Source organism: Echinococcus granulosus, assembly GCF_000524195.1.
Source record: "Echinococcus granulosus chromosome Unknown EG_S00004, whole genome shotgun sequence".
NCBI lineage: Eukaryota > Metazoa > Platyhelminthes > Cestoda > Cyclophyllidea > Taeniidae > Echinococcus > Echinococcus granulosus.
This window is the reverse complement of record NW_020170384.1, coordinates 1,645,300-1,667,462: the sequence shown is the minus strand read 5'-3', so window position 1 is coordinate 1,667,462 and position 22,163 is coordinate 1,645,300. Positions and strand designations below refer to the sequence as shown.

The 22,163-nt window shown below is 42.8% G+C and overlaps 2 protein-coding genes across 2 annotated transcripts in view; both read right to left on the bottom strand. All coding sequences in view use genetic code 11, as the record gives it.

The window, feature by feature from the left end:
* Nucleotides 1–25: 25 nt before the first annotated feature.
* On the bottom strand, nucleotides 26–1,487 carry EGR_01161 (Protein EFR3 A; the record flags this gene model as incomplete). The annotated part of the gene is made up of 6 exons (XM_024490410.1): nucleotides 26–157; nucleotides 286–364; nucleotides 512–646; nucleotides 736–864; nucleotides 902–1,023; nucleotides 1,389–1,487. 6 exons carry the CDS (start codon nucleotides 1,485–1,487, stop codon nucleotides 26–28), a joined length of 696 nt encoding a protein of 231 aa, XP_024355229.1.
* A 2,652-nt stretch (nucleotides 1,488–4,139) lies between these two features.
* The window catches only part of EGR_01160 (Serine-protein kinase ATM), a gene marked incomplete at both ends in the record, with an annotated part of 29,246 nt that continues 11,222 nt past the window's right edge, over nucleotides 4,140–22,163 (bottom strand). Inside the window, 22 exons of the mRNA XM_024490409.1 lie at nucleotides 4,140–4,360; nucleotides 5,843–6,059; nucleotides 7,182–7,331; nucleotides 8,833–8,994; nucleotides 10,724–10,928; nucleotides 12,040–12,254; nucleotides 13,884–14,003; nucleotides 14,629–14,975; nucleotides 15,440–15,602; nucleotides 16,268–16,411; nucleotides 17,217–17,483; nucleotides 17,876–18,080; nucleotides 18,237–18,448; nucleotides 18,520–19,165; nucleotides 19,635–19,812; nucleotides 19,891–20,103; nucleotides 20,257–20,417; nucleotides 20,587–20,742; nucleotides 20,810–20,923; nucleotides 21,035–21,252; nucleotides 21,769–21,966; nucleotides 22,008–22,143. Coding sequence (XP_024355228.1) covers nucleotides 4,140–4,360; nucleotides 5,843–6,059; nucleotides 7,182–7,331; nucleotides 8,833–8,994; nucleotides 10,724–10,928; nucleotides 12,040–12,254; nucleotides 13,884–14,003; nucleotides 14,629–14,975; nucleotides 15,440–15,602; nucleotides 16,268–16,411; nucleotides 17,217–17,483; nucleotides 17,876–18,080; nucleotides 18,237–18,448; nucleotides 18,520–19,165; nucleotides 19,635–19,812; nucleotides 19,891–20,103; nucleotides 20,257–20,417; nucleotides 20,587–20,742; nucleotides 20,810–20,923; nucleotides 21,035–21,252; nucleotides 21,769–21,966; nucleotides 22,008–22,143 — 4,648 coding nt within the window. The remainder of the gene's footprint in view (nucleotides 4,361–5,842; nucleotides 6,060–7,181; nucleotides 7,332–8,832; nucleotides 8,995–10,723; nucleotides 10,929–12,039; nucleotides 12,255–13,883; nucleotides 14,004–14,628; nucleotides 14,976–15,439; nucleotides 15,603–16,267; nucleotides 16,412–17,216; nucleotides 17,484–17,875; nucleotides 18,081–18,236; nucleotides 18,449–18,519; nucleotides 19,166–19,634; nucleotides 19,813–19,890; nucleotides 20,104–20,256; nucleotides 20,418–20,586; nucleotides 20,743–20,809; nucleotides 20,924–21,034; nucleotides 21,253–21,768; nucleotides 21,967–22,007; nucleotides 22,144–22,163) is intronic.

Sequence of the window (22,163 nt, the reverse complement as noted above, 5' to 3'; positions counted from 1 at the left end):
TCACTCAATAGCCCCTTTGTGACAGTCAAGGAACTGTACAAAATGGATGACAGCTTACCATAACAACGGAAATTCGTTGAAGAGTAGTTAATCTTGTGTCACTTTTACGCAGATAATTGATGAGTTCCTTTACGAGATTGTGGGCGACTTGCATGTTCTAATTTGAGAAAAAGGAATTTAGCTTGAAGCAGCAAGAGAGCAGCCAAAACGTCATCTACATCTGTCAAACTTAATCTAGTTAAATATGATGGGGTATATTATCCGCAAAAAGTGATTTAAGATTACCTTAATAGAATCCAACAAGTATCCGAAAACTAGAAGAGGGAAATCGCTGGGAGTCCACAGTCTATGGTTATCAAAGTGACTAAACAAAGAAATGAATGCTCATAAAGATAATGTGAGGCAATTATATAAGTGTATCCTTTACTAAGAAGCTTTTATAACCTGTGGATGAAACCAATGTTAGAATGAATTGATTGTACGGAGGAACAAGATGTGAAAGTGAAAGAACACAACAACTTGCGTAATCATTGCGGAAACAACAGGGATGAGGTTTGTGAAAGAAGCACGGCATACTACATCTTTGAACACGAACACGGCTTGGCATCCAGGTTCAGATTCATCCGCCTCGTTATCATTTGGTGGTCTAAAAGGAAATCGGTTTTATTTCAAATACAGATAATGCTAACCTAACGCCGAGTGAGGTAATTCATAAAATTAGAAAATTCGCCATACTTTTCGTGAATATTGAAAAGGAGTGCTGGAATAATTTTCTCCATGCTCTGCAGAGCATTCATTCGCAGTTGACCCCTAGCAGTTTTCCTAACAACGCCCTGAAGCCCCTTTATTCCTGCCAGACGAACCCTAGAAAGTATGATTAATTCTCGTTAGTTATCACTACTTCTTCCGTTCGGCTTCGTTTGGCAGCTCTGAGTACGCCATCCTAGTAAAATGATCCACTAAATCATCATACTCTCGATAATAACTAGGGGCATCCTCCTCTATTTGCGAAAATCCTAGAAACTACGGCACTATACGTGTCTTAATAAACTTGCTGATTTGGTGCCAAGTAACTGAAGTTCTGGCAAGTCCTGTTCCAACAGTAATAGGACCATTTTTAGGAAACTGGAGTCAAAAAGATTGAGTTTTAGACGATAGCAGGTATTGACTAAGGCGCTGATGGCTTCCATAGTTATATTGACGTTTCTAAAAATTTCAGAAAAATTGCAACAGTACGTATAATTCCTATGGTGAAGATCAGAAAGCAGCCTCTTGTGCAGATATTTTGCAATATTATCCAACTTATCCGGTTTTCTAGCACAATGACATACTAACTTGTCGATCCCTTCCTTAAAATTCATCAACATTATTTGAAGGTGGTACATTACCGAGTGGTTTCCGGTGTAGATATTGTCAACAACTTTTACCCATTTGGGCCTACAGGGACCACAGCCGAAAAGGAGGCGGCCATCCAGACGCCTAGGCATCGCGGCCAGAAAGTGTATAGGCTCAACGCAACACCACTGCCTTCAGAATAGCCCCTCTATCAGCCATCCACAATTTTGCAAAATAGGCCAGGGATTTGTCTTCAAAACTTTTAATTATTAAAAAAGATGACACACAGGCAGGTACGAAGATATACGATTTATACTGATGTGCCTTTAAATTCGTAGTACCAATAATAACAAGGATATCAGAAAATGTCAAGCCTCACAAGGACTCTACCAAAATCAAAAGCAATTGCTGGCTTTAAATTTTCAGTCTGGGCCCTTAATCTTCTTTACTGGTCAGGAAGTTAATAGTAAAATTCTGTCCTAAATGGCATGGCTTTATACAAACCGTATTTTTAAAGGTGATGTAGGACTTTAATTTTTTGATAAATATTGATTCGTTTGCCTTTTTTTAAACATTATCTCCTAACAGTTTATATTCGTATACGGACCCACGTGTGCATTTTAAGATGAGTCTGAAGGTCGTTCTACTGCGCTTGCTGCATTCACTTACTCTGATTTTGTATGCATCTGTCACATGGCTGTGTGCTGGGATTTTCGACATAAAACACGTTTTCAACAGATACTTGAATGGTGGTTTGAATTCTACAGATGCTTCATTTCTATTTGTGGATAAGCCTATTCAAAATTTGGATCACATTGCATTTGTGATTTATGAAGATGATTTATCCATTCCCACTTTATGTCAGTTAATTCTGTTATCCATAAGTCTTCAAATTGGGGACATTTCGGTCGCAGCTAAATCAAGTAGGCCGTTTAATCATCGTTTTATGAGAAGTCTCTAATTCTTCCGTTCTTATGTTAGCACGCTCTCATTTGGAGAAATTGAAAAACGTTGACTGTTCTGAAATCAAATGTTCCAGCAGCGTGAAAGGCCTAACAGGTACTCTTTTCTAGTATGCTTATATCTTTAGTTTATTCCAAGGGTCGGTCCTCTTGTGTGCACTTTATGGACTTTAGTACTGGACATCATTTAGTATCATCCGCAGCAAAATGCCTCTCTTCATCTTCATTAGATTCGGTCACCTCCAATACCATTGACAAAATACTTTACAGTAGGGTTTCTTTCTGAATTTTATTTTTAAAAGGCATCTGTCCGATACCATCAATTGAACTCACTGTGTTGTTTGGTCCGCCTTCGTTGGTCGGTCTTTTGCCCTGGCATAGCGGAGAGACTGAGATTCTGTGAGTTAGTTTGTGCCTCTCCTCCTATTTATCGTATATTTAAGTGCAAATTCTTTCAGATATTTGAATTTCTTGCTGCCATTTTATTAGCATTAGGTTTGCATTGCTTTCAATTATTAGGATCGGTCCTTACATACCTCTAAGTGCGGGTTTGTCATATTGAGCACTTTGTAGTTCTGTTGGAGTTTCGAGTCCTTTTTCATTACAAACTAATGTGTGGTTTAATTTCAGAAAATGGCCAAGCCATAAAAGTATGAATTCCTCAGACTTTATCAGTCTTCTTCGTTTATACTCGAGAATTACAAAGCGGTGGGGTCGGTAGGTCTCCTCCTGTCCCTCGTTTCTGCCCCGTGAGAACTATTTTTTTCTTAACCGTCAGAATATCTGAATATTCTTGTGAATTTTCACGGCTAATCTTTATCCATATGTATCGGCAACGTTCCACTAGACGTTGAACTTGCTATTGCACTTATTGCGAGCACTTGACAGTTAGACAGGTGTCTTTGGTGGTGCTGCAGGGTTTATCTTACAGTTAGCCATGGCTATCTCAATGTTCGGGTCGCTCAACTCAAAGTACTTCGTTTAAATGTAGTCCTTAGTGCCAATTTGTGGATCTCAAGCTTTGAAGTGTAGTTGTGAATTATTACAGGGTATTTCATTGGCACTCACACAACATTTAGGGATACTGCGCCAATAAAAGACGCGATGTTCACTTTTACACGTTTCTTGACACTGAACGTTTTCCTCAAGCAAGATGCGCAAACATCTAAGGATTCTTGGATGCATAAGATGGTAAGGTAGAAAAGTTTATGAGGCGATTTGCAGACGTTCTTTGGCTTTCAGTGAGCCATATATCGGCGGATAGTGCTGCGTATGTTCGACCTCCGGAATGCCTACAAAATCGCGGGAAATAGAGGGGATAAATGGAACTAGTCAACCGATTTTGTTCATTAGGTCTTACAAAGCGTGTCTTGGCGTTGGCATTCACCATCTTGAAGTATATTTAAAAGTTGCGAAGCGCTATCTTGAGCCTCACATAACTCCCGGTCCTGTATCGTTCTTTACATGGGTTACCAGGCAATTCCATCTACATACAGATCCAGTTGGTAACTGGGTGAAGAGAATAAAGTGTGGGAGGTTTCTTTATGTCAAGGCGAGACTCACCATTAATCATTTTAGTTACCTTTCCGGTACATATTTAAAGGTAATTAGTCTCCAAGCTTCATGTGCTTGTCTTCTGTGCCTCGACAGCAAACACGAGCAAGTGGAAAGACTGTTGCATTAAAAACACCAACTTTTGTAAAAAAAATATTTGGGAAGAGGGGGATGGGAGGGGCGAGGGAAAGCAGATTTCCTAACAATGAGTAGGAAGTGGGGGGAGTGGTTCACCGGGAGAACAACGAAGACATTATAAGGGGCAATCAAGAGCATAGGATCAAACGTTCAGAGGTAAGCCTGCCACCCGAAATACATGCGTCCAAGGTTTTGTGGATCGGTGGCAGCGCGCACGAGGAGAGCGACGTGTCCAGAGGGACCGAGTGTGCCAAGAGCGCCTTCCGCCGCAGTCCCTGCAGTCAGTCCGCTGCTCCCAATGCCGCCCACGCGGCCAGCCAGCTTATCACGCACCGTTAGCAGCACCCGCTCCGCCAGTTGGTTCACCGAATCTGCATTCGCACAATGAAAAGAATTGAATCTAAGCCAGTAAGGCTAATTGGGAACGTTCACTACAGAACTCACAAATATGATAAGCATATTCTTTACCAGTTTATGATAACTTCTTGCACCGAACAGTGGGGCAAAGATATCGGTTGAGGTTAAAACACCAGAATAAACGTTGGGTATTTATCACTTGATGATGATTACAGTTTTGCGGTCTTCCAGCTGCAGACGAATTCGTGACAATTGTTTTCATGCCGGAACAATTAAACCCTTGGTTTGTGGTGAGACCTGGTACTGGCCATGTTAAGGCTTGCTAAGTTCGGATTCTCTAGCACTGCAGTGAAAAGTTACGCGTGTCTGCGTCCATACAAAAAAGTGGGCCTAACCTAACGTACTACGAAGAACACTCACTGGAGGTCTCGGGTCTAGAGGTATGTACAAAACTGTTTGTAGCTATGTAGACCTATTTTTCCTATTTGTCTTTATATAACGTAGCAATGACGCAATTTGAGGCGCAGGGACAGTCAGGTGCGTCTTGTCACTCCCCCCACTAGATGGCAACATCGGTATTGGAATAATTTTGTTTCGTTTTCCTCTCCTTGCTGACATGATTCACCCTGAACAATCTAGCATTCTCTTCACTGGTTAGCTGAGTCTGCCCTCGCCTTAGCATGTAATGGCTCCGAAACAATGGGGATAGCTAAGCGCGTTCTGTTAGAACCCACCGATTATGAGCCGTCGTGAGGACGCTTATCGCTCCAATTAGTGGTCTATCGGACCTGCAAACGGCATAACGCAAGCTCACTATGATCTATGGGACCCGGACCACAACGTTTTACGGCTCCGCCAACTGTTTTACTGAAACTGCATTCGTACGGCATCGCGTGACCAGTATGACTCACAGGTGACGGAGTCTTATCGAGATTGTCCAAGCTCCAAATGATAGGCATGCATTTGGACAAAATGGCATTGAGTCATTCTCAAGCATTTTGAAAAGTTGAAGGTGTCTAATCAAGTTTTACCGAGTCTCGACTAGTGATGAATGTTTTGTCACCTCGGAAACCGGTTCATTGATTTCGCGTTCATAAAAAGCACACCACGGGGATTGTAGGATGGCTGATCAATTTCAGACGATCGTCGGGATGTTCTACCGCACCACAAAGTGGATTTCATTAAAATTTATGCGATTCAGGCTGCCAGTGGGGTAATTTGAATGCGTTGCTTGTTAGTTAGGTAGATCTAGATTTAAATTGGGTGGTAAATAGTGAGTTGTAATTATTTTCCAGTTGCCCTTAGCTATGTAAGGATTTTGCATGCATACATGGGTTCAAAATGTAGTCAGATATCAGGAACATTAAAATGAGCTTAGAGCATGACAAAGAGGCTTAATTTTGCACTACATAGAAGCCTTAAACTGACATCTTTCCTCCAAAGACGAACCCAAGCGCTAGAATCTAAGAGCAAAGCAAAGCGACAACATGGTTTACCTTGGGGTCTCCTTGATGCAGTCCCGTAAGCGTTGACGATGGAGCCCGAGGCGGCGGCGGTGGCGGCTGTAGTGCTGGTGTTGGCGAAAATGGAGCTCTCCCCACCACCACCCGTCGGGAACGCCGGACACCCCGTGACCTCCGCACGTCGCGCCTCCAACGCACAGAGTTGGGCAGGTGAGAGTGACCACGAGTATAGTGGGTCATGCAGCAGCACCTACCAAACACACACGGGTAGTGCAATCAACATACACATTTCGGAGACGGGTAGTCTGTTCTCAATGCGGAGAGGTGGAAACAGTTAACGAAGACGTGAATGTAGATTTATCACAGCAGCAGCTATGGAGACAACCTTGGGCCAAATGAAAAATAAGCTGAAGCATTTCTGTGGCAATTGATCATCAGTTTCCTCATATAGATAAATACTTGGATAGATTTAAGCCTATTGTCCTATTCAGACGAGTAAAAACTAAAAGGTACTTTCAATGCATGGATGGGCAGCAGAGTAATCCAGATGCCTTTTTAAACTACTAAGCTAAATGCAAGCTCATAGGCGGGTAGAAGTAGAACTACAAAGCAAAATTTACCCGTAGAGCAAGCTGGAATTCTAGTTTATAAACTAGTAAGTGCTTTTCTAAACTGGCTAGAAATTGGAAATATGCTCTGAACGCATGTAGAGATGTGACAGAAAGGCGGGTTCTATTTTACTATTCTCTAGTTGTTCGGAATGTACAGAAAACCAGTGGTATCGCTAACGGCAGTTTCGGCCACAGTTGCGAGGAATGCACGAGCTTCCGTGACGAATCGGATGCTCAGGCAACTAAGAAAGCTCGCAAGGGTTTCAAAGTAGCTCCCTTGTAAATTGTCGCAGCTTGCAAGGGGCATGGGATTGTTTGCATCCATGATCTATGTAGCGGACAGTCTACCAGTACGGAACCCTTATTGTGCTCTATTCTTTCCCCTCTCATGTTGAAATCATCATATTATGTCAGCTGAACCTGAAGGATGTGATTCAAGCTAGTCTGCTTAGTCCAGTTAGACTCGGTTACAAGGCTGCAGAAGCCCCTTGTGAAATTTTTGGTTCGACATTTGGAAAGGGTGTGGCATACAGTAGCAGAATGCACAGCCCAAAGATGGTTTAAATAAATAATTTGATTTGGGTAATACAGTCACTCGATGACAGGTGCACCACACTCAAAAAGACACTTTAGTCTTGATTATGAAGAATATAGTCGCATGCCGGTTGTGATTAAAATAAATCAGGATCAACGTTCTTAGAACTTAGAGCCTTCAGTACTGTTTGTATTTGGTAACGATGAAATAATTCGCCTGTACATACGCCAACTGGGAATTCACGAAAGCTAAGCAGATCAGTTTCACGTGCCACGCGTTGGTAGGTGACGCAGGATAAGCTTCCAAGACTGTCAATTTGTTCTCCAATTCCTCCATGCCTTACAAAAACACGCCGTGTCGACTGGTTGACTCGTAACTATTTAAGAAGATTTATGCGCTTCTTCATTGTTAAAAAACGTGCAGAACTCATTTGGCGACATTGTACAAGTGCGCCTTGATGACCACATTAAGAATGACCTGTACGCAAACTTTCACAGTACATATGAGCTACAATGGCCAAAGGTGACTTCACAATTAATTCTCGGATAGTAGGCCCCCACGACCAAATCGAACGTTTACGCAACTATATCTATGAGGTGCGGAGAAGATTTTGGCTTATTCTGCTACCTGCGCGTGGAATCGGAGTCGATGACAGAGGAATGCGTTTGCTTTGTCCGACTACTGTAGCTAGGACTGTCTTCCGATAACCACTGCTACCAAAGTTCCCTAAACGTAATTACTTAAAGTTAAAAAACCCATTAATATTAACAGTACTGCAGATTTTACTTCATCAAGTCACTTGTACACGCAGATGGAGCAGGCCCCAGTAGCTGACCGCCATGGAAAACTTTGAATTCCATGTTATTTTATCACCTTTTCTGGTCAATTGGGACAAAAAGGGTTAATTTCTCCCCACAATAGTGGCTAGGGCCGTTCATATAGCCATACATAATATTCCATTTCTCCATATGCAAACGGCCGGAGCAGCCAGAGTACTATTCCTGTTGACGACTTCACTGTCAACTGTGCATTCACTTAAGGAACGCAACCCAGCGGTCAGGTATCTGTGCATTTGAGTCTTAATTCACTCCACCATCTACACTTGTATAGAAAGCATCAATATCGCGTGTTCTGAACGATAAGATTACTGCTGCTTGATGCTTCATTTATATTCCCTTGAATGCTTTAGCTAGCAGCGAAATTCACCCTACTGCTTGCGTAGTCATTCAATCCAATTAAATTGTGTGTACTTTTAACCAATATGGGCAAACTTTTCATGTTATTTCCACATTTTTCTACCAGTACTGTTATAAACAGTAATTTATGATCATCCGTTGATGACACAATATCTCCCCTCCCCCCCAACCACTCTAACAACTACCACATCGTATGGCCTCGCTGCACAGCATCGTCCCGTCCCTAGCACTCATTGTTCGAGAGATGAATCACTCTTAGGCTATATTTAGAAACTAAGCAAACTCACAAGGGGTACTACCCCGTGTAACTCAGCCTTCCCGTTGATGATAACGAATTTTCCACAATTGCTTTGTTCCTGGTCAAATTGGTCAATTGCAATTCACAGGAACTCTTGTGATATTCAAAGTGAAAGTCACCACTGGAAGCGTCGGACGGAGATCGAAAGGGAAGCGGTGCTATGAAATAGATTTGTCGCCCTCTATGCTGTCGCGGTAGAAATTCATATGCTACCAATTTCACGATGCTTCACTACGCTATATCCTGAGAGATGACCTCAGAGCTTGAGAACATGAAGATGATATAATGAAGCAGAACTGTGTGCGCATCTAGAGCATCTACTAATGGTTAGTAAATAAGGGTTGAAGCTAAGAACGCCAAGGGAACTAGGCAAGTAACCCTACCTCAAGGAGAGTGAGAATGATCTCAGAGCCAGAGGAGAAGGCGCAAAGTGCCGACTCCGCAATGCTAACGAAGCCCACCTCCACGCCTAGTGGGCCGAGAGCGTGGACGAGGTCGCGGGTCAATCGGAACGGCACCATCTCCGGGGTCGGCATGAGACGTCCCTATTGCGGACAGCAGAGAAATTGACAACAAACTAGTTTTCATAGAAAATGAAGTAAGCAAATGAAAAACAATATCAGAAAAAGGTCTAAGGTTAGAACAGATGGAAGCCTAGCGCCTTAGTCCATTACTATGCCTTGTGGTGTGCATGAATATAACAAATCCGCTTTTACTATATGATATCGTTCCCACAGGTATCGCACACAATTCTTTGCCTTCGTAATCAACATTTTAAAAAAACGTATTCACTCTACAGGAAAATCCTTGAATTATTCTGGACTAGAGCAATTTCTACACCAACCAAAGATCAAGACTAAACACCTAAGAATAATTAGAGACAATTCTTTGGTGATTCAGTAACATCTTTTGATAAACTGACGGCAAAAATCTGTTATAAATGGCGTTTATTTGCGTGCACTTGGATCCTCTTGAGTTCCAATTCGAGTAAGCCGGAGGTAGACTTCAACGCGAAGCATGAGGAAGTTGGAGACAAACTTCGTAAGTGATTGTGCGATGAATGCTATAGCCACAGAGTAGCTACATTCTTGTGTATTTGTAAGGCTTGGATTGGTATTGGCCTTACAGTGATTATTAACACATTACAAGTTTGCTGACCGAGAAAGCAGGAAAGCTGAACGAGACCTTGTAGAATGTTTGGAAACTAAATATAAAAAACGGAAACTTCTTAAAAATTGCAAATAAAAACGCTTTCTGGGGTTTCAGACAGGATATGTGACAGTTTCTCATGTTTGCGAAAAGGTCATGCAGATTGCAAAGCCCAAATATTTGAGGTAGATCCGAACTCTGTAAACAGTTTCTAATTTGTATAGGACGAGTGTACCATGAAAAATGAATGGATGTGAATTCCTCTGAATGAAATAAAATGGCTACGTGCTCAATATCTTTTGATTAAACAAAACGTGTGCTTTCGTTCACCATTAGATGACAGATTGAGCATGTCATAATGTAAGGAAAAAAGTTGACTTTAATGCACTCATTCCCATCATTCTGAATTTTAGATGAAAGTGGACCATTCAAAAAGACGGCAAATTTTGAGAAGCACTCAATTACAGTCGACCATAGCAACACAGAAGAGCACAAAGAGACAGCTAAAGTTTACCGAGTTGGGGCTTTGGAAAGCTGCTACGGGATAGCCTATTTCCTTAGGCAAATGCGAATTTACAAATAAAAAGAGGGGTTAAAGGTAATTCGCATTAATATTGCAAACTTAGCACTTTTGCTTCTTCACAATTCCAGGAGCTTAAAATCAAGTCTTGGTTAATTCATTCGGCATTTTCACACAGAATTACAACATACATAATCATCCTGCTCTCACAAGCACAAATTTTAAGAAAAGGAACAAAACCTTGAAACAGTTTTCTCATTCACAAAAATAAGGGTGTCAAAAGTGAATGATCGTCAAACGGGAAATCATTTCACATCGGATCCAAAGCGCAGCAAATGAAACGGCTCGACAAGTCACTTAGACCGCCGGGAGAGACCACAAAATGGGAAGCGTTGAAAGGGGTAAAACAAAGAAATGGAATCAAAATCTATGATCACTAAAAGATAAACACAATTGCACTTTTACGCAGCTAAACAACACATCAGAAACTTGACACAGTGGCGGTCAAGTGTCTGCAAACACCTTAACAACTACGTAGATGTTCAATAGGGCATCATTAAAATCAGGCAAGAGAGAGAGAAATGCAAAAGAATGGGGAGTGGAACCTGATCAAAGGCGATGCCCAAATCTATGTGCACTACCTCCCCAGTAGTGGGGTGCAGGAGGAGGTTGTGTGGATGACGGTCGCCCAGGCCCACCAGGTAGCCTAAAATTGAGGCTGTCGCCAGCGATGCGGTGTAGCGCCATCGCGCCGCGTACCACGCGCTTGGCTCGGGAAAATGCTCCAGAAAGAAGAAGCCCAGGACCGGTCTACGCAAAGTTCAAGACAAAGTAGTTTAGCAAGTGAAGTGATTGAGGCCTTAACTGCACATTGTATTACCGCATCCAAGTGAAACCGGGATTTGAAATTCGACGAAACCAAAAAAAGAGCATATTTCAAGCGGTGGAAAACGTGAACTACTCAGATGTTGCTAGTGAGAGTTCAAAAACGACTTTGTAGACCACTCTAAGAGCTATGGCGGAATCTTGTTTTCAACTCGTAAGCTTTAGATATTTATTCTGACTATCAAACCGCGATCCCCACTTCCTTTATCCGTACCACCCTAATCGTATTCACACTTTATAATCGCACTGCTCAGGCGATTTGATGAATGTGATTCCTAGCAGTAACGCACCACTTATACTGACGGCTGATCCTACTATCAAGATTCCTTTAGCAGCTTACAGCTCGTAAATGACACGAGAAGGAAGACTCTAAGGCGGTGCAACTGCATTAGAGCATTATGTAGATTTGACCTCCACCTCCCAGCAATAACTCAGCTTTTACATCGGCAGCCAATTCCATTGTCGTGACCACCAATACACAAGAGATCAAGAGATTGAAGTGAATGGTTAAGTGTACTAGCCGAAGTCAGCACATGACTTGGTAATAATAGCTTGTCAATAATAATAATAACTAAAAGGACTACTTAAAAGCGGCATACAGAGTGGCATATTAACTAGCAAGATCAACTTCTAGCTCCTAGTACTGGCAACAGATTTCAGGGGCACAAAAGGTATCAAGACCTGAATCTGCTGCTACTCTTTTCGAGAGCTGAATAAGCTTAGTCTTGATTCGCAAGTACTGATTCAATGGTAGCACCCGTGTTTGATACCAAGAACAATAGTCCATTCCTGTATCACAAAGTAGTAAGAGTTGACGATAAAGCTATTACATTCAAAATTTAAGTGAGTTTAATTTCTGACTTATCAAAGAATCATGATGCATGATGCACAAAGTACCAAAAGAGGACTCAAATAACGGTACAAACTATATTTTGGAAATTTAGTGGTGGAAACAGTAGGACCATATGTAGGAGTACATAAAGGGGGCCTAATCCCCAGCTTTAGTACAAAGTGAGCTGATAATAAAAACACCTACTGTATCTTTGAGCAAATCTCCGTGAAGACGGCCAGCTTGCGGTCGAGGGATTTGTCACGCGCCCCGGCCAGTTTGAGTTTAGCCTGGGAAGGTGCAAGGTCGGAAGGACGGTAGCGCTGGTGAGCACCGAAGGCCTCTCCAGCCAACCACTCGCCCAAAGGAACGGTGCCCTCACACCACTCGATCAGGCCGCTGCGGCGCGCCAGAGGCACCACCTGCATGTGTTAAGAGGAAGTAGGGATAATAAGCACACTGTAGCGCCTAAGTTACCTCTTCACTGGTTTTTTTTTTGAAATGAAAGGAGCCAGATATGAAGCATGAAAATACTTGTCTAACTAGCATTTCAAGATGATTTCCTTGTCTACTTTGACTTACGAAACTCAATCGCCCAAATTATTTTAGCTGAGTGAATCATGAAGACTTTGTGAGCATAGGAGCCACTTTATCTTAAACGCAAGAATAACAATGGACAGTGAACAGAATCTAGATGAATTGCAAGCGATCAAGAAGGCCCACGTTACCACGTCATTAGACGGGAGGAACAGTTTTGTACTACAACGCTATAAACTGAAAATAACACGCACTTACCACTGATTGAGCCCCAGAATTGTAGTCTATAACATCTTAACTTTCGTTTTACATGCAGGCTTAGAATTAGCAGGCATGTGATTATCGCAAAGTACGCAAACTCAATTAATGACGTCTTTGCATTGCGAAATTGGAAGAATATGAAGAAAGCATCTAGCAAGAAGACGGTGATAGCTAACATAGTTAGGGCGTGAAAACCAACCAATAAATTCAGTTTGATTTCACCCATAGAATGACGATGTTGAGAACTGACATCGGTATACCAAATGTGGTCACCCTGACACACCGTCCGATTAACATATATCTATATCCAGAAATAATTAACCCATCCGAATGAGTCTACATTATGAAGATTTGTTTTTGAAAGTAAGGAGATATTTTACTAATGTTGGGATCAGGAACTCTGTCACTACGCTGTAAACTTATACCATCACCTATTTTGCGGATGACTTCATCATCACAGAAGTGCAAGAAACGATAGCGTTGGGCATGATGCACAAAATCAGAGATAGGCTTTATTAGCCAATATAATAAAGACTTTTAATTCGCCAAACTAGGTTCCCGAGGTAGTTATTTTAGAAGCTCAATTAGCTTAGATCTTCAATGCTAATCCCTAGGCTGCACTACGGCCCTCAGGCTAGCTTGTGACTCTCGATTACCCCGCTATAAACACACACACACACACACACACACACACACACACACACACACACACACACACACACACACACACACACACACACACGCACACACACACACACACACACACACACACCTCCCACCAGCATAGGATGAATTTCATCAAATGTGTGACCGCATTTTGAGATGAGCTTTTGCAGGGTATGAACTCCTAAACGGAATTCTTTGGGAACTTATTGCCAACAAGTCGTCGACTTATTGATAAACACCTAATCTCGAAGCGGCTTGATAGCTGAATGCTTTTAACTGGCAAAACTAAAACATATGGATTTTAACAAATCAAGCTTAATGCGTGGATTTCTCCCAACTACAGCCGCATTTGTAAGAACATTTCAAAACGGTTGAAAACTCGACATGAACTTAGTCAAATGGAGGTTATTTATCCGATCACAAGTGCACGCCTCAATACCTAAACGCAAGCACACTGAAAGGATATACATGCAAAGAAACCTACGCGAAAGCTCACATCTGGGCAGAGGATGGTTCTATTTATCCAACGTCGAATATTTACCGTGTGAAAGCGAAAAGCAGGCACAGCCGGTGGAGATAAAACGCACCATATAAGTCCGTATGCGCATGGCATTTGCACGCGAGGGAGAAAAGGAAGACGACTTCGGGCACTTGGAAGCGTTGGAGACGGAGAATGTAGCTAAGAGGTGGTTAGCTGCTGAGAAAACCTGAAAAAAGGAAGCGAACAACAGGTGATGGTACAAGTTTATACTGTGATCGAATAGTAAGGTGGTTTTGAAAACCTGGTATCTCATATATAGAGGAATGACGGAACAAGGCTTGAAAGCACGATCTGATGGAGAAATAGTCTCGATCGGTGCACATAAAATGCTGGTGATTGACCGGAGATATAAATATAATTCATCGTAAGTCAACATTTGCCTTATGTTTTTAGCACTCCAAAGTCACCTCGCTAAACTTCGTGCCTATGGGAAGCAGATGAATTTCGTCAGTTTTTCTAATGAAACACCTTCTCAACCCAATAGATGAAACAGTCTTTCTGTTTCCACAAAAAATAGCAAACCATGCGAAGATATTTGTTTAAGTATATGCTTAAATATGGAAGGCGTTCATTCTCTTCAGGATCATCATCTCAGTGACATGAACATACGCAAATAACAAAACTTCCGTACTACCAGGCTTCATTCCTTCTTCAGAGCTGATTCCTGGAGCTATAAAAGGCGACCGCATACCCTAGGTCCGATACCTTGGGGAGTGACTCCAACTTTCATGAATATTCCACCCGCAAAATTGTCATCATAAATGATAACATAACTCAAGTCCATCACTCACTTGTTGCATAATAGCATCTTGACGAGGGTCGTCACGTCCTTTGACAAGCTGTTTGCGTCGCCTTCCATCAGAGCAGAGGCAAGTGACAATCTTGGGGAGATTAAGACCACCGGCGAGGCGGTAAGTGTTAACAAAGCCCACCACTCGGACAAGATCTTGGTAGACTCCTGAGGGGTTCACCCGCGGGGGGCATGTAATCACTGGCAGAAGGTGTAGGCAGTGCTCCGCTTCCGCAGAGAGACGTGAGAGCGCACAACTTGCTGGCATTGGGATGTCACCTATTGAAGATCGGTTGGTTGAGTGGAGAAATGGATTGGCAGAGGATCTACTATAGAGACGGGGAAGATCTGGGAGACCAGTAGCATGAGTGATATCCTGTTAAAACGTGGGAGGCTGAAAGTCGGCAGAGAGTTACGCATATCAGAATGATCGCAATCCCAGCAAAACATGGCAACTCTATTCCCGTGTACCGTTCAAGTTATCCGTAAAGGCGCTATTAGGCATACTAGTCCGGCATCAGCCTTATCATGAGTATGCACAGCAGCTGGGAGACTAGTCGTACAGGAGGGATACACTGACCGTTTGACTATAGTAAGCTAGGGATGGTAGAAGTTGGATTTTGATTGGAGGAGATGGAACAATAGTTGAGTCGCTCAGAAGAATCAGCAACACGAATAAAAAAACAGTCTGACTTGACTTCGCTTTTCCACTCGAAGTCAGGCAGTGGCACCATTTTTCAGGCGCAAAAATCGAACAAATTGTCATTTAATAAATTAATATTCGTAAAACACGAAATGGAAGGGGCACGGACCTTTAACATTGCGTTTGTTCTCCACATCCACATTGGCCCATTCAATGTAGGCCGTTGCGAGAGCCTGCATTTGCGCAAAGATGTCCTCACGAGTCGCGCCTGATCTGCAGACCTCGGAGAAGAGCTGACGTGCCAAGGCTACCCGACCGCCATCTCTATCAGCCTTCAGCACAAAAAAGCGCAAGTAACTTTTGTAGTCCTAGTGGACTCAACTAAGTTGGACGACCATGGGAATCATCTAGCGCCCGTGATAAGTAAAAGAAATAACACGAGGGATTACTGATCCAAGGACTTGAGTTAGTAAACTGTTACCTACTCCCAGTATCCCATCCCAAAGACGAAAATGAGCCTTTTGAAGTGAACAAAAGTTCTTTTTATGATGCCATAAGTGGCCATGGGGAACTTCCACTGTAGCCAAATGGCCGAGAGTAAGGTTTAAAATAGCTGATGGAAAAAGAATCAGGGCGGGTAAAGGAAACTAGAGCGAGTAATTTCAATATCTCGATTTGAACAAACGGTCATGTTAAAAGGCATTGTCCAACGTATCTGGTAAACACAAAATTTGATAGTTTTTGGAAAATTGTGACTTTTCAAAACACGAAGTGGCTTGCTGACGCAAATAGACCATCCAGTAAGAACTCAATGACCACCACCTACTGAAATTTCCAGGAATAAGGACGAGTAGCATTTATAATCGAAAAGTAGCCAGAAAAATTAATCGTTTGTTCACCTTTACAATCGTCAAAAAAGTAAACAAGTAAAGTGAATTTATTCCTCTACCTAAGGTAGCTTACACCTACTACTAAAAGACGGCAGATTGAAAATTACCATGGCTTCAATCCTTTGGCGTTTTGAGCGGGAGATCGTGGTGCTTGAAGCACCCCCTTGTGGGTCATCCAACGGCGCGTTGACCAATGAGAGGAGAGGAAGGCCCGTGTGATATGGGTGCTTGCTTAGCAACGTCTTGACCAACTGAAAAAGGTAGTAAACACCTCTTAATTTCTACCACACTCAAAATGTTACAACGTTGCTACTGTGATGCCCGTGAAGGTCTTATCCTGTAATCGAAGTAGAATTGAAACGAGTCGCTTTCGTCACCACAAACGTACCATTGACATTAGAGAGATCAATGAAAACCGCTTGCCTTTGCTGCGTTCCTCATCCTTACCGAGATGATAACTCCCCATAATCTATTTTCGTCAAATAAATTGATGAATTTAAACGAGATATTGAATCTCAGTGACTCCTACCGCAGTTATTGATCATTGTGGCATTTCACACCAGAACTTGACCGAAATGCTAGTAAATATAATTATTTTGGAAGAGGTCGGAAGGTTCATGTAAAATTCACAGAAGTTTGAGCTCAAAGACCACTCCCCAAACTGCGCATCATAGGAGGTAAGTTATTGTGACCGTTAAAACGACCGACTCATGACCTTTTTACGCCGATCATCGCAGGCGAGATGAGTCTTAGCCATGAAGTTTAAACGCATTTCAATCAAACTGAAAGATGCAACCACAAATAAACTTAAATGAAACATTATGAACCAATTTAAATGAGTTATACGGGGTACTAAGATACCCACTCAAGCCAGCGAACATGCCAAGGAGAGCCACCTACCTACATAGCAGACAGCCTAGCATATCCGAAGAGGTAATTGGTGAGCTGCTACTACAAGGTAGGAAACTGAGAGCTTCGTTAAGGCTGCACGAACTAGACAATAAAGGCTAACTTAAAGTCTGTCGGACAGAAAACATTCGCGACCATCCTATTCACCTTGGCGAGCATTGCATGAAACGCTGCCTGCGTTTTGCTCCGCCTCTCCTCTTCGTTGGGAGTAGTGAGTCGGACAAGAAGTTGGGAAAAGAGAGGCAAGAATTTGTCTACCCGGATGGCCCCGAGATGGGCCTCTAGTGAGGCAAGCCAAGCGGGTGTAAAGAGGCTCTCGGTGGCGGAACCCTCACTGAGGTCGCAACTAGCCAGCCCACGGTTCTCCGCCATTTGAGAGAGTGCGTTCAGCCAGAGGGAGACTAGCCGGTAGATCTGAATGAGGGGTGAAAAGGTGAATGTGTTTGCGTTAGTTATAACCGACACGGATGAGTGGCTTTGGCCTCAAAATCAACTACTAATCGCTGGAACGTTAGTGACCGCCGAAGCAGAAGAATAACTACGGAGTGAACCTAGGATGACAATTAAAACAAGAGTTATTATATACCTAGACACGTGTATTTTTGGTTACTCGTCAAAATGCCCATAAAACTACACCCAAATTCGTATATCATATAAATTCCTCAGAAGCAGCCCAAACACTGCACTCAATTGAACCATGTCTAGTTGTAGGGTTATGGGCTTAAAAACTAACAATGACCCTGGTCCCAGAACAGGTATAGTGCATTAAACACAAGTAACAATGAAATTTGATGGGAAAATCCTACCTTGAGGTTAAATTTATCACTCCGAGCAAGGCACTGACAGTAGGAGAGAATGGCAGTAGAAAAGAAGTTTTGAAGGCTCGAAAGAAGGTTTACTAGTTCCACATTTTCCAGGGTTGATTGACGCTGCAGCAGTCGGAGGAATCGACTAACAAAGTAATTGACAATGGTTAGTAAATCTTCACACGATTTTTGAGAATCGAGAAGACTAAAGCAGTGCAAAAGTAATTCTCACAGATCGTGAGATCGAGGCCTCGGTGATTATCGTAGCTGGAATCAATCACGCCTACAATGAACGCTGCAGCCTGTGCTTCAAGAGGTGGAACGAATCAAATCACCATTTACGGTTAACTTAGGAGCAAACCTTTTCTTATCGACCTCAGTGAGACAAGCAGCATCCGCGTCAGCATCAGATAGTAGTCTTCTCCTGGCTGCAAACTCTGGTGATCGCAGGTAACCGTCAAACACCTGATACTGAGCATCAGCGAACTCTGCAAGTACAGCTAAAGCGTCCGCTGAATTGCATAGTGGCTGTTTCGCCTCTGACGACCAGCATTTATCGGCCAGCTCGATTGCCTAGTCGAAGCAAAAAAGGCAAATTACGTTACTTAAATTCAATAAGTAAGCAAACTCGACGAACTACTCACCGGTTTGAGCCGACGGACTACGATATCGGCCAAACTCATGGCACTGCATTCAGCTAGCCACTTGCAGAGGGCAACAGTGCAAGAGAGGTATGACTCCAGTAGTAAACGAGCAGGAGTATCATGACTGAGCTTCAGGTTGGAAATAACCTCCGTAGCATCATTTAATACACCCGTCAATCTGGCACACGATAGAGATGTCTCTCCACACAACCGCTGCAATTTTGATCGAGCAAGTGCAAAACTAAGGTTCTTCCTCAGATTTAACTCTCCAGAAGCAATTTCAATTCGTGGAATCGTCCTAAGCAGACGTTCGGCACATGGCACGTTCCCACGCTCGATATACGAATCAGCAAGCTGCAACTGTGTGTGGACATTCAACAGTGGTAGCCATGAGGACGAATCATCCACAGAGTCAGAAAGGGCTTTTGACAAGCGCAGAGAAGCTTCCAGTAAGGAAGTGAGTTGAGGAGTATCCCATTCAATGCATTCCTCTATGGAGGCTTGAAGAAGGATAACTGAGGAGGCCACTCTAGCATTGGAGGCATCCGGTTGGTTTTGCAGAAGGGTACTTATATGACTCCAGGCTTGTAAGATGTTTGCTTCAGATGCAAAGGATTGAAGAGTGACCGGATTCTCCGACAATGACCTAATTGAGGATGATCTAAAAGTCGTGATATGAATGAGAAGACGAATCAGTTGGAAGATCAGATGCACAATGAGCGCTTAAGTCAGGCCGAGACTTTAATGGCACCAGTTTGGGCTACCACGGCAGCACCACATGCAGGAGCAAATGGAAAGTACTCTCCATTGCCAAAATTCCGTGCACATATGGAAAAGTGCGATGATGAAAGGAGTTTCTTGTGAAAAAGATGTATCAAACCCACGATAAGAGCTCAGCAATATGGTATATAATTGATGTAAGCGTTTTAGTTAGGCTCTGGGATAAGTATGTATATATTGGCAAGTGGTTGTGCCAAAAAATGGATGCAGCTCCTATTCCTCAAAGTTTAGTCCTTTATAAACTCAAATGTCCCGCTTTAACATGGAAACGTTTCAGATGCAACAAAGATAAAAGGTCAAATTATTTATGACATAGCTGAACAAACAAATCGCACCGTCGATCATTGACCAGTTTCGCGACATATTTCCAATCTTTACAACAAGCCGACTGATAGAGAAGGTAGATAAGTTTCTCATCCTCAAGATTTGATGGTGGTGTCACCTCCGGCTCATTCCACTGACCCATACGAGAAGCACACTCCCGACGAATACTTTCCAAATTGGATATCACACCTAAATGATATTCTAGGCCATAAATCGCGATCCAAACCTTTGTCATAGAGGTATGGAAAGTGGTCATATCAAACAAACCAAGTGCACTTTCTATGGCTTCGCGCTGAAGAGTTAGAGTGGGGTTTGCAGGTGGTTGAACTTTGGAGGTTGGCAGAGTTTTGAAGTCAATGGCAAGGAGAATATTATCGCGTAAGGTAGGCTTTGTTGATCCGTCTATTCCCCAAGTATCAGAACGCCAAGCAACACGGTATTTGGCCTCTGTCAAAGCTGACAGGATGTTGGAGTCTTGTGCTGGTAGAATAACAGTGTAATTACAGCGAACGGTCGGCGGAATCAGTAACTAGTAAAATTCCGAATCGCATTAATCCACATATAAGAGCCAAAATTACAACTTTAAATCAAACCCAGCGTTAAACAGAGGATGAAAAAGCATCACAAACACACATAGAAGATCAGTGGCAAGTTGTGAGAAGGCCTTATCAGCACCCAAGCGATGAAGGCGCAGAGCGATTTGCGCAACGTCGGCACTGCTAGACTGGTCACCCTGTCCCGTCCCCTCCTCCCACAGAAGGCGCCATCGGCCGTCCAACTCATTAATCGCACATCTGTATAGCATCAAAAGGTGTATTGCGCTCAAATGGCCCAATATCAAATGGGATTAATGGATATTCCATAATAATTTTCCTCCTCAAAGTGCCCATGATCTTTGGTATCTTATTATAAGTTGTGTAGCCATACAGGTAATCTTACTAAGTCCTTCATACAAATTTTTACCGAAATCGATCCTCGAGGGCAATACCATCAGCAGATTGATCAAAGAATTGAGCCATTGCAACTTGCGCGGCCTTTAGCCCCACGAGATCCTTCTGGGATGTGCATAGATCAATCCACAGATTCTGCGCCACGCTGTCGTAAAGCAGTTCTCTCGGTCTTAATTCAAAAACGAAATACATAAGCAATTTATTTTAACAAAAAACGACACCTTCCAAGCCCTCACCGTTTAATCCACGCTAGTTCAAAGAAAAGCCAAGCATTCTCCATCAAGCCAGCATTGAGAGAAAGTTTTGAAGCAGATAGCCAATTGAGATCCCATTCTAAGTTTGTTGCGATGCTGGAAAGAGAAAGCACACATATTTTGCTGCAATTCGAAAGGCAAAGCGATACAATTTGATAACTTAAATATGACTGACATCAATCTTGAATTAATCACACTAGAACGCACCCTGACCGAATAAGCCATTGTGAATAAGTATGCAGCGCAATTAGGATGGACTGTAGGAACTGGGCTAGCTGAGGTCTCTCTAGAAGAGTGTTTAACACTCCCATTAAGTATATAAGTGCTTGTTCCATGTCTTTTCCAGTACGAGGAACGGATAGCAATCTCAAATTCACGAATATGGCGGCGAAAATCCAGGGTACTAGCCGCTGTGCCATATGTACCTGTCAAAAACAGAAACTCCTAGTTTCACCGTCAATTTTGCGAAGGTGGTTCAAATCAAACCGGAACTTTTCGTCATACAAATAAGTAAAGGGATGGCAGTAGCACATGGCGTGTAGTCTACTACTTAGCACATAGCGAAAAACAAGGTGTCGTGTCAACTGAGGCACAAAATCCGAACCCAAAAAAAATCTACTCATATTCACAGGAAGCTCAAAGTACACTACAGTGGTGGCACGCTCAGTCACACAGTAGCATACTTTTATGCGCCAGTGACGATCCCTAACGCAGCAGCAATGGTTTCCAACACTCATCCCTGTGAAAGTAAAACTAGTGAAATGTCCGATCTTGCGTAGTCGGAGTACAAATGGAGGGAAAATTGCGCAAAGGAAAGTGCGCACTAAATTATGTTTTGTGCTTAAAATGTGTTATTTTCGCTTCTGAGCTCTATAGTGCCGGTTTGACCTGAACTCTCCTTATATCCGCATCGGACGGGATGAAAGTTACGAGACACTTACCTCCGCAATAATAAGGGGTTTAAGAGCCAAGAAAAACTCATCTAGTACTAAGGCTTTATCAAAAAGCCACTCAGCGATCTTCAAAACTGTAGTTTCTGGACAATCCCCGCAGCTTAACGCAAGGTCAACGAGAGCCTGAGACCTCAGTTCATAGAGGACGGCTTCAGTGACATTTTTGGTTGTGAATTTTAATGCTGACTAAAAAGAATTAAGGTTAATTTCCCTAAAGAAGGACCTACCTGTGGCTTTGCGCCTCGCGCGTTTTTAAGTTCTTCGGTGGATATGTACGGTGCTAGTTTAGTCAAGATGCAGATCCTGCGTTCGGCTTCTGAGATGTTAAGGGCACCCAAGAGGGACATTTTCAGTCGAGGATTGCTCAAGATACCACGGAGACA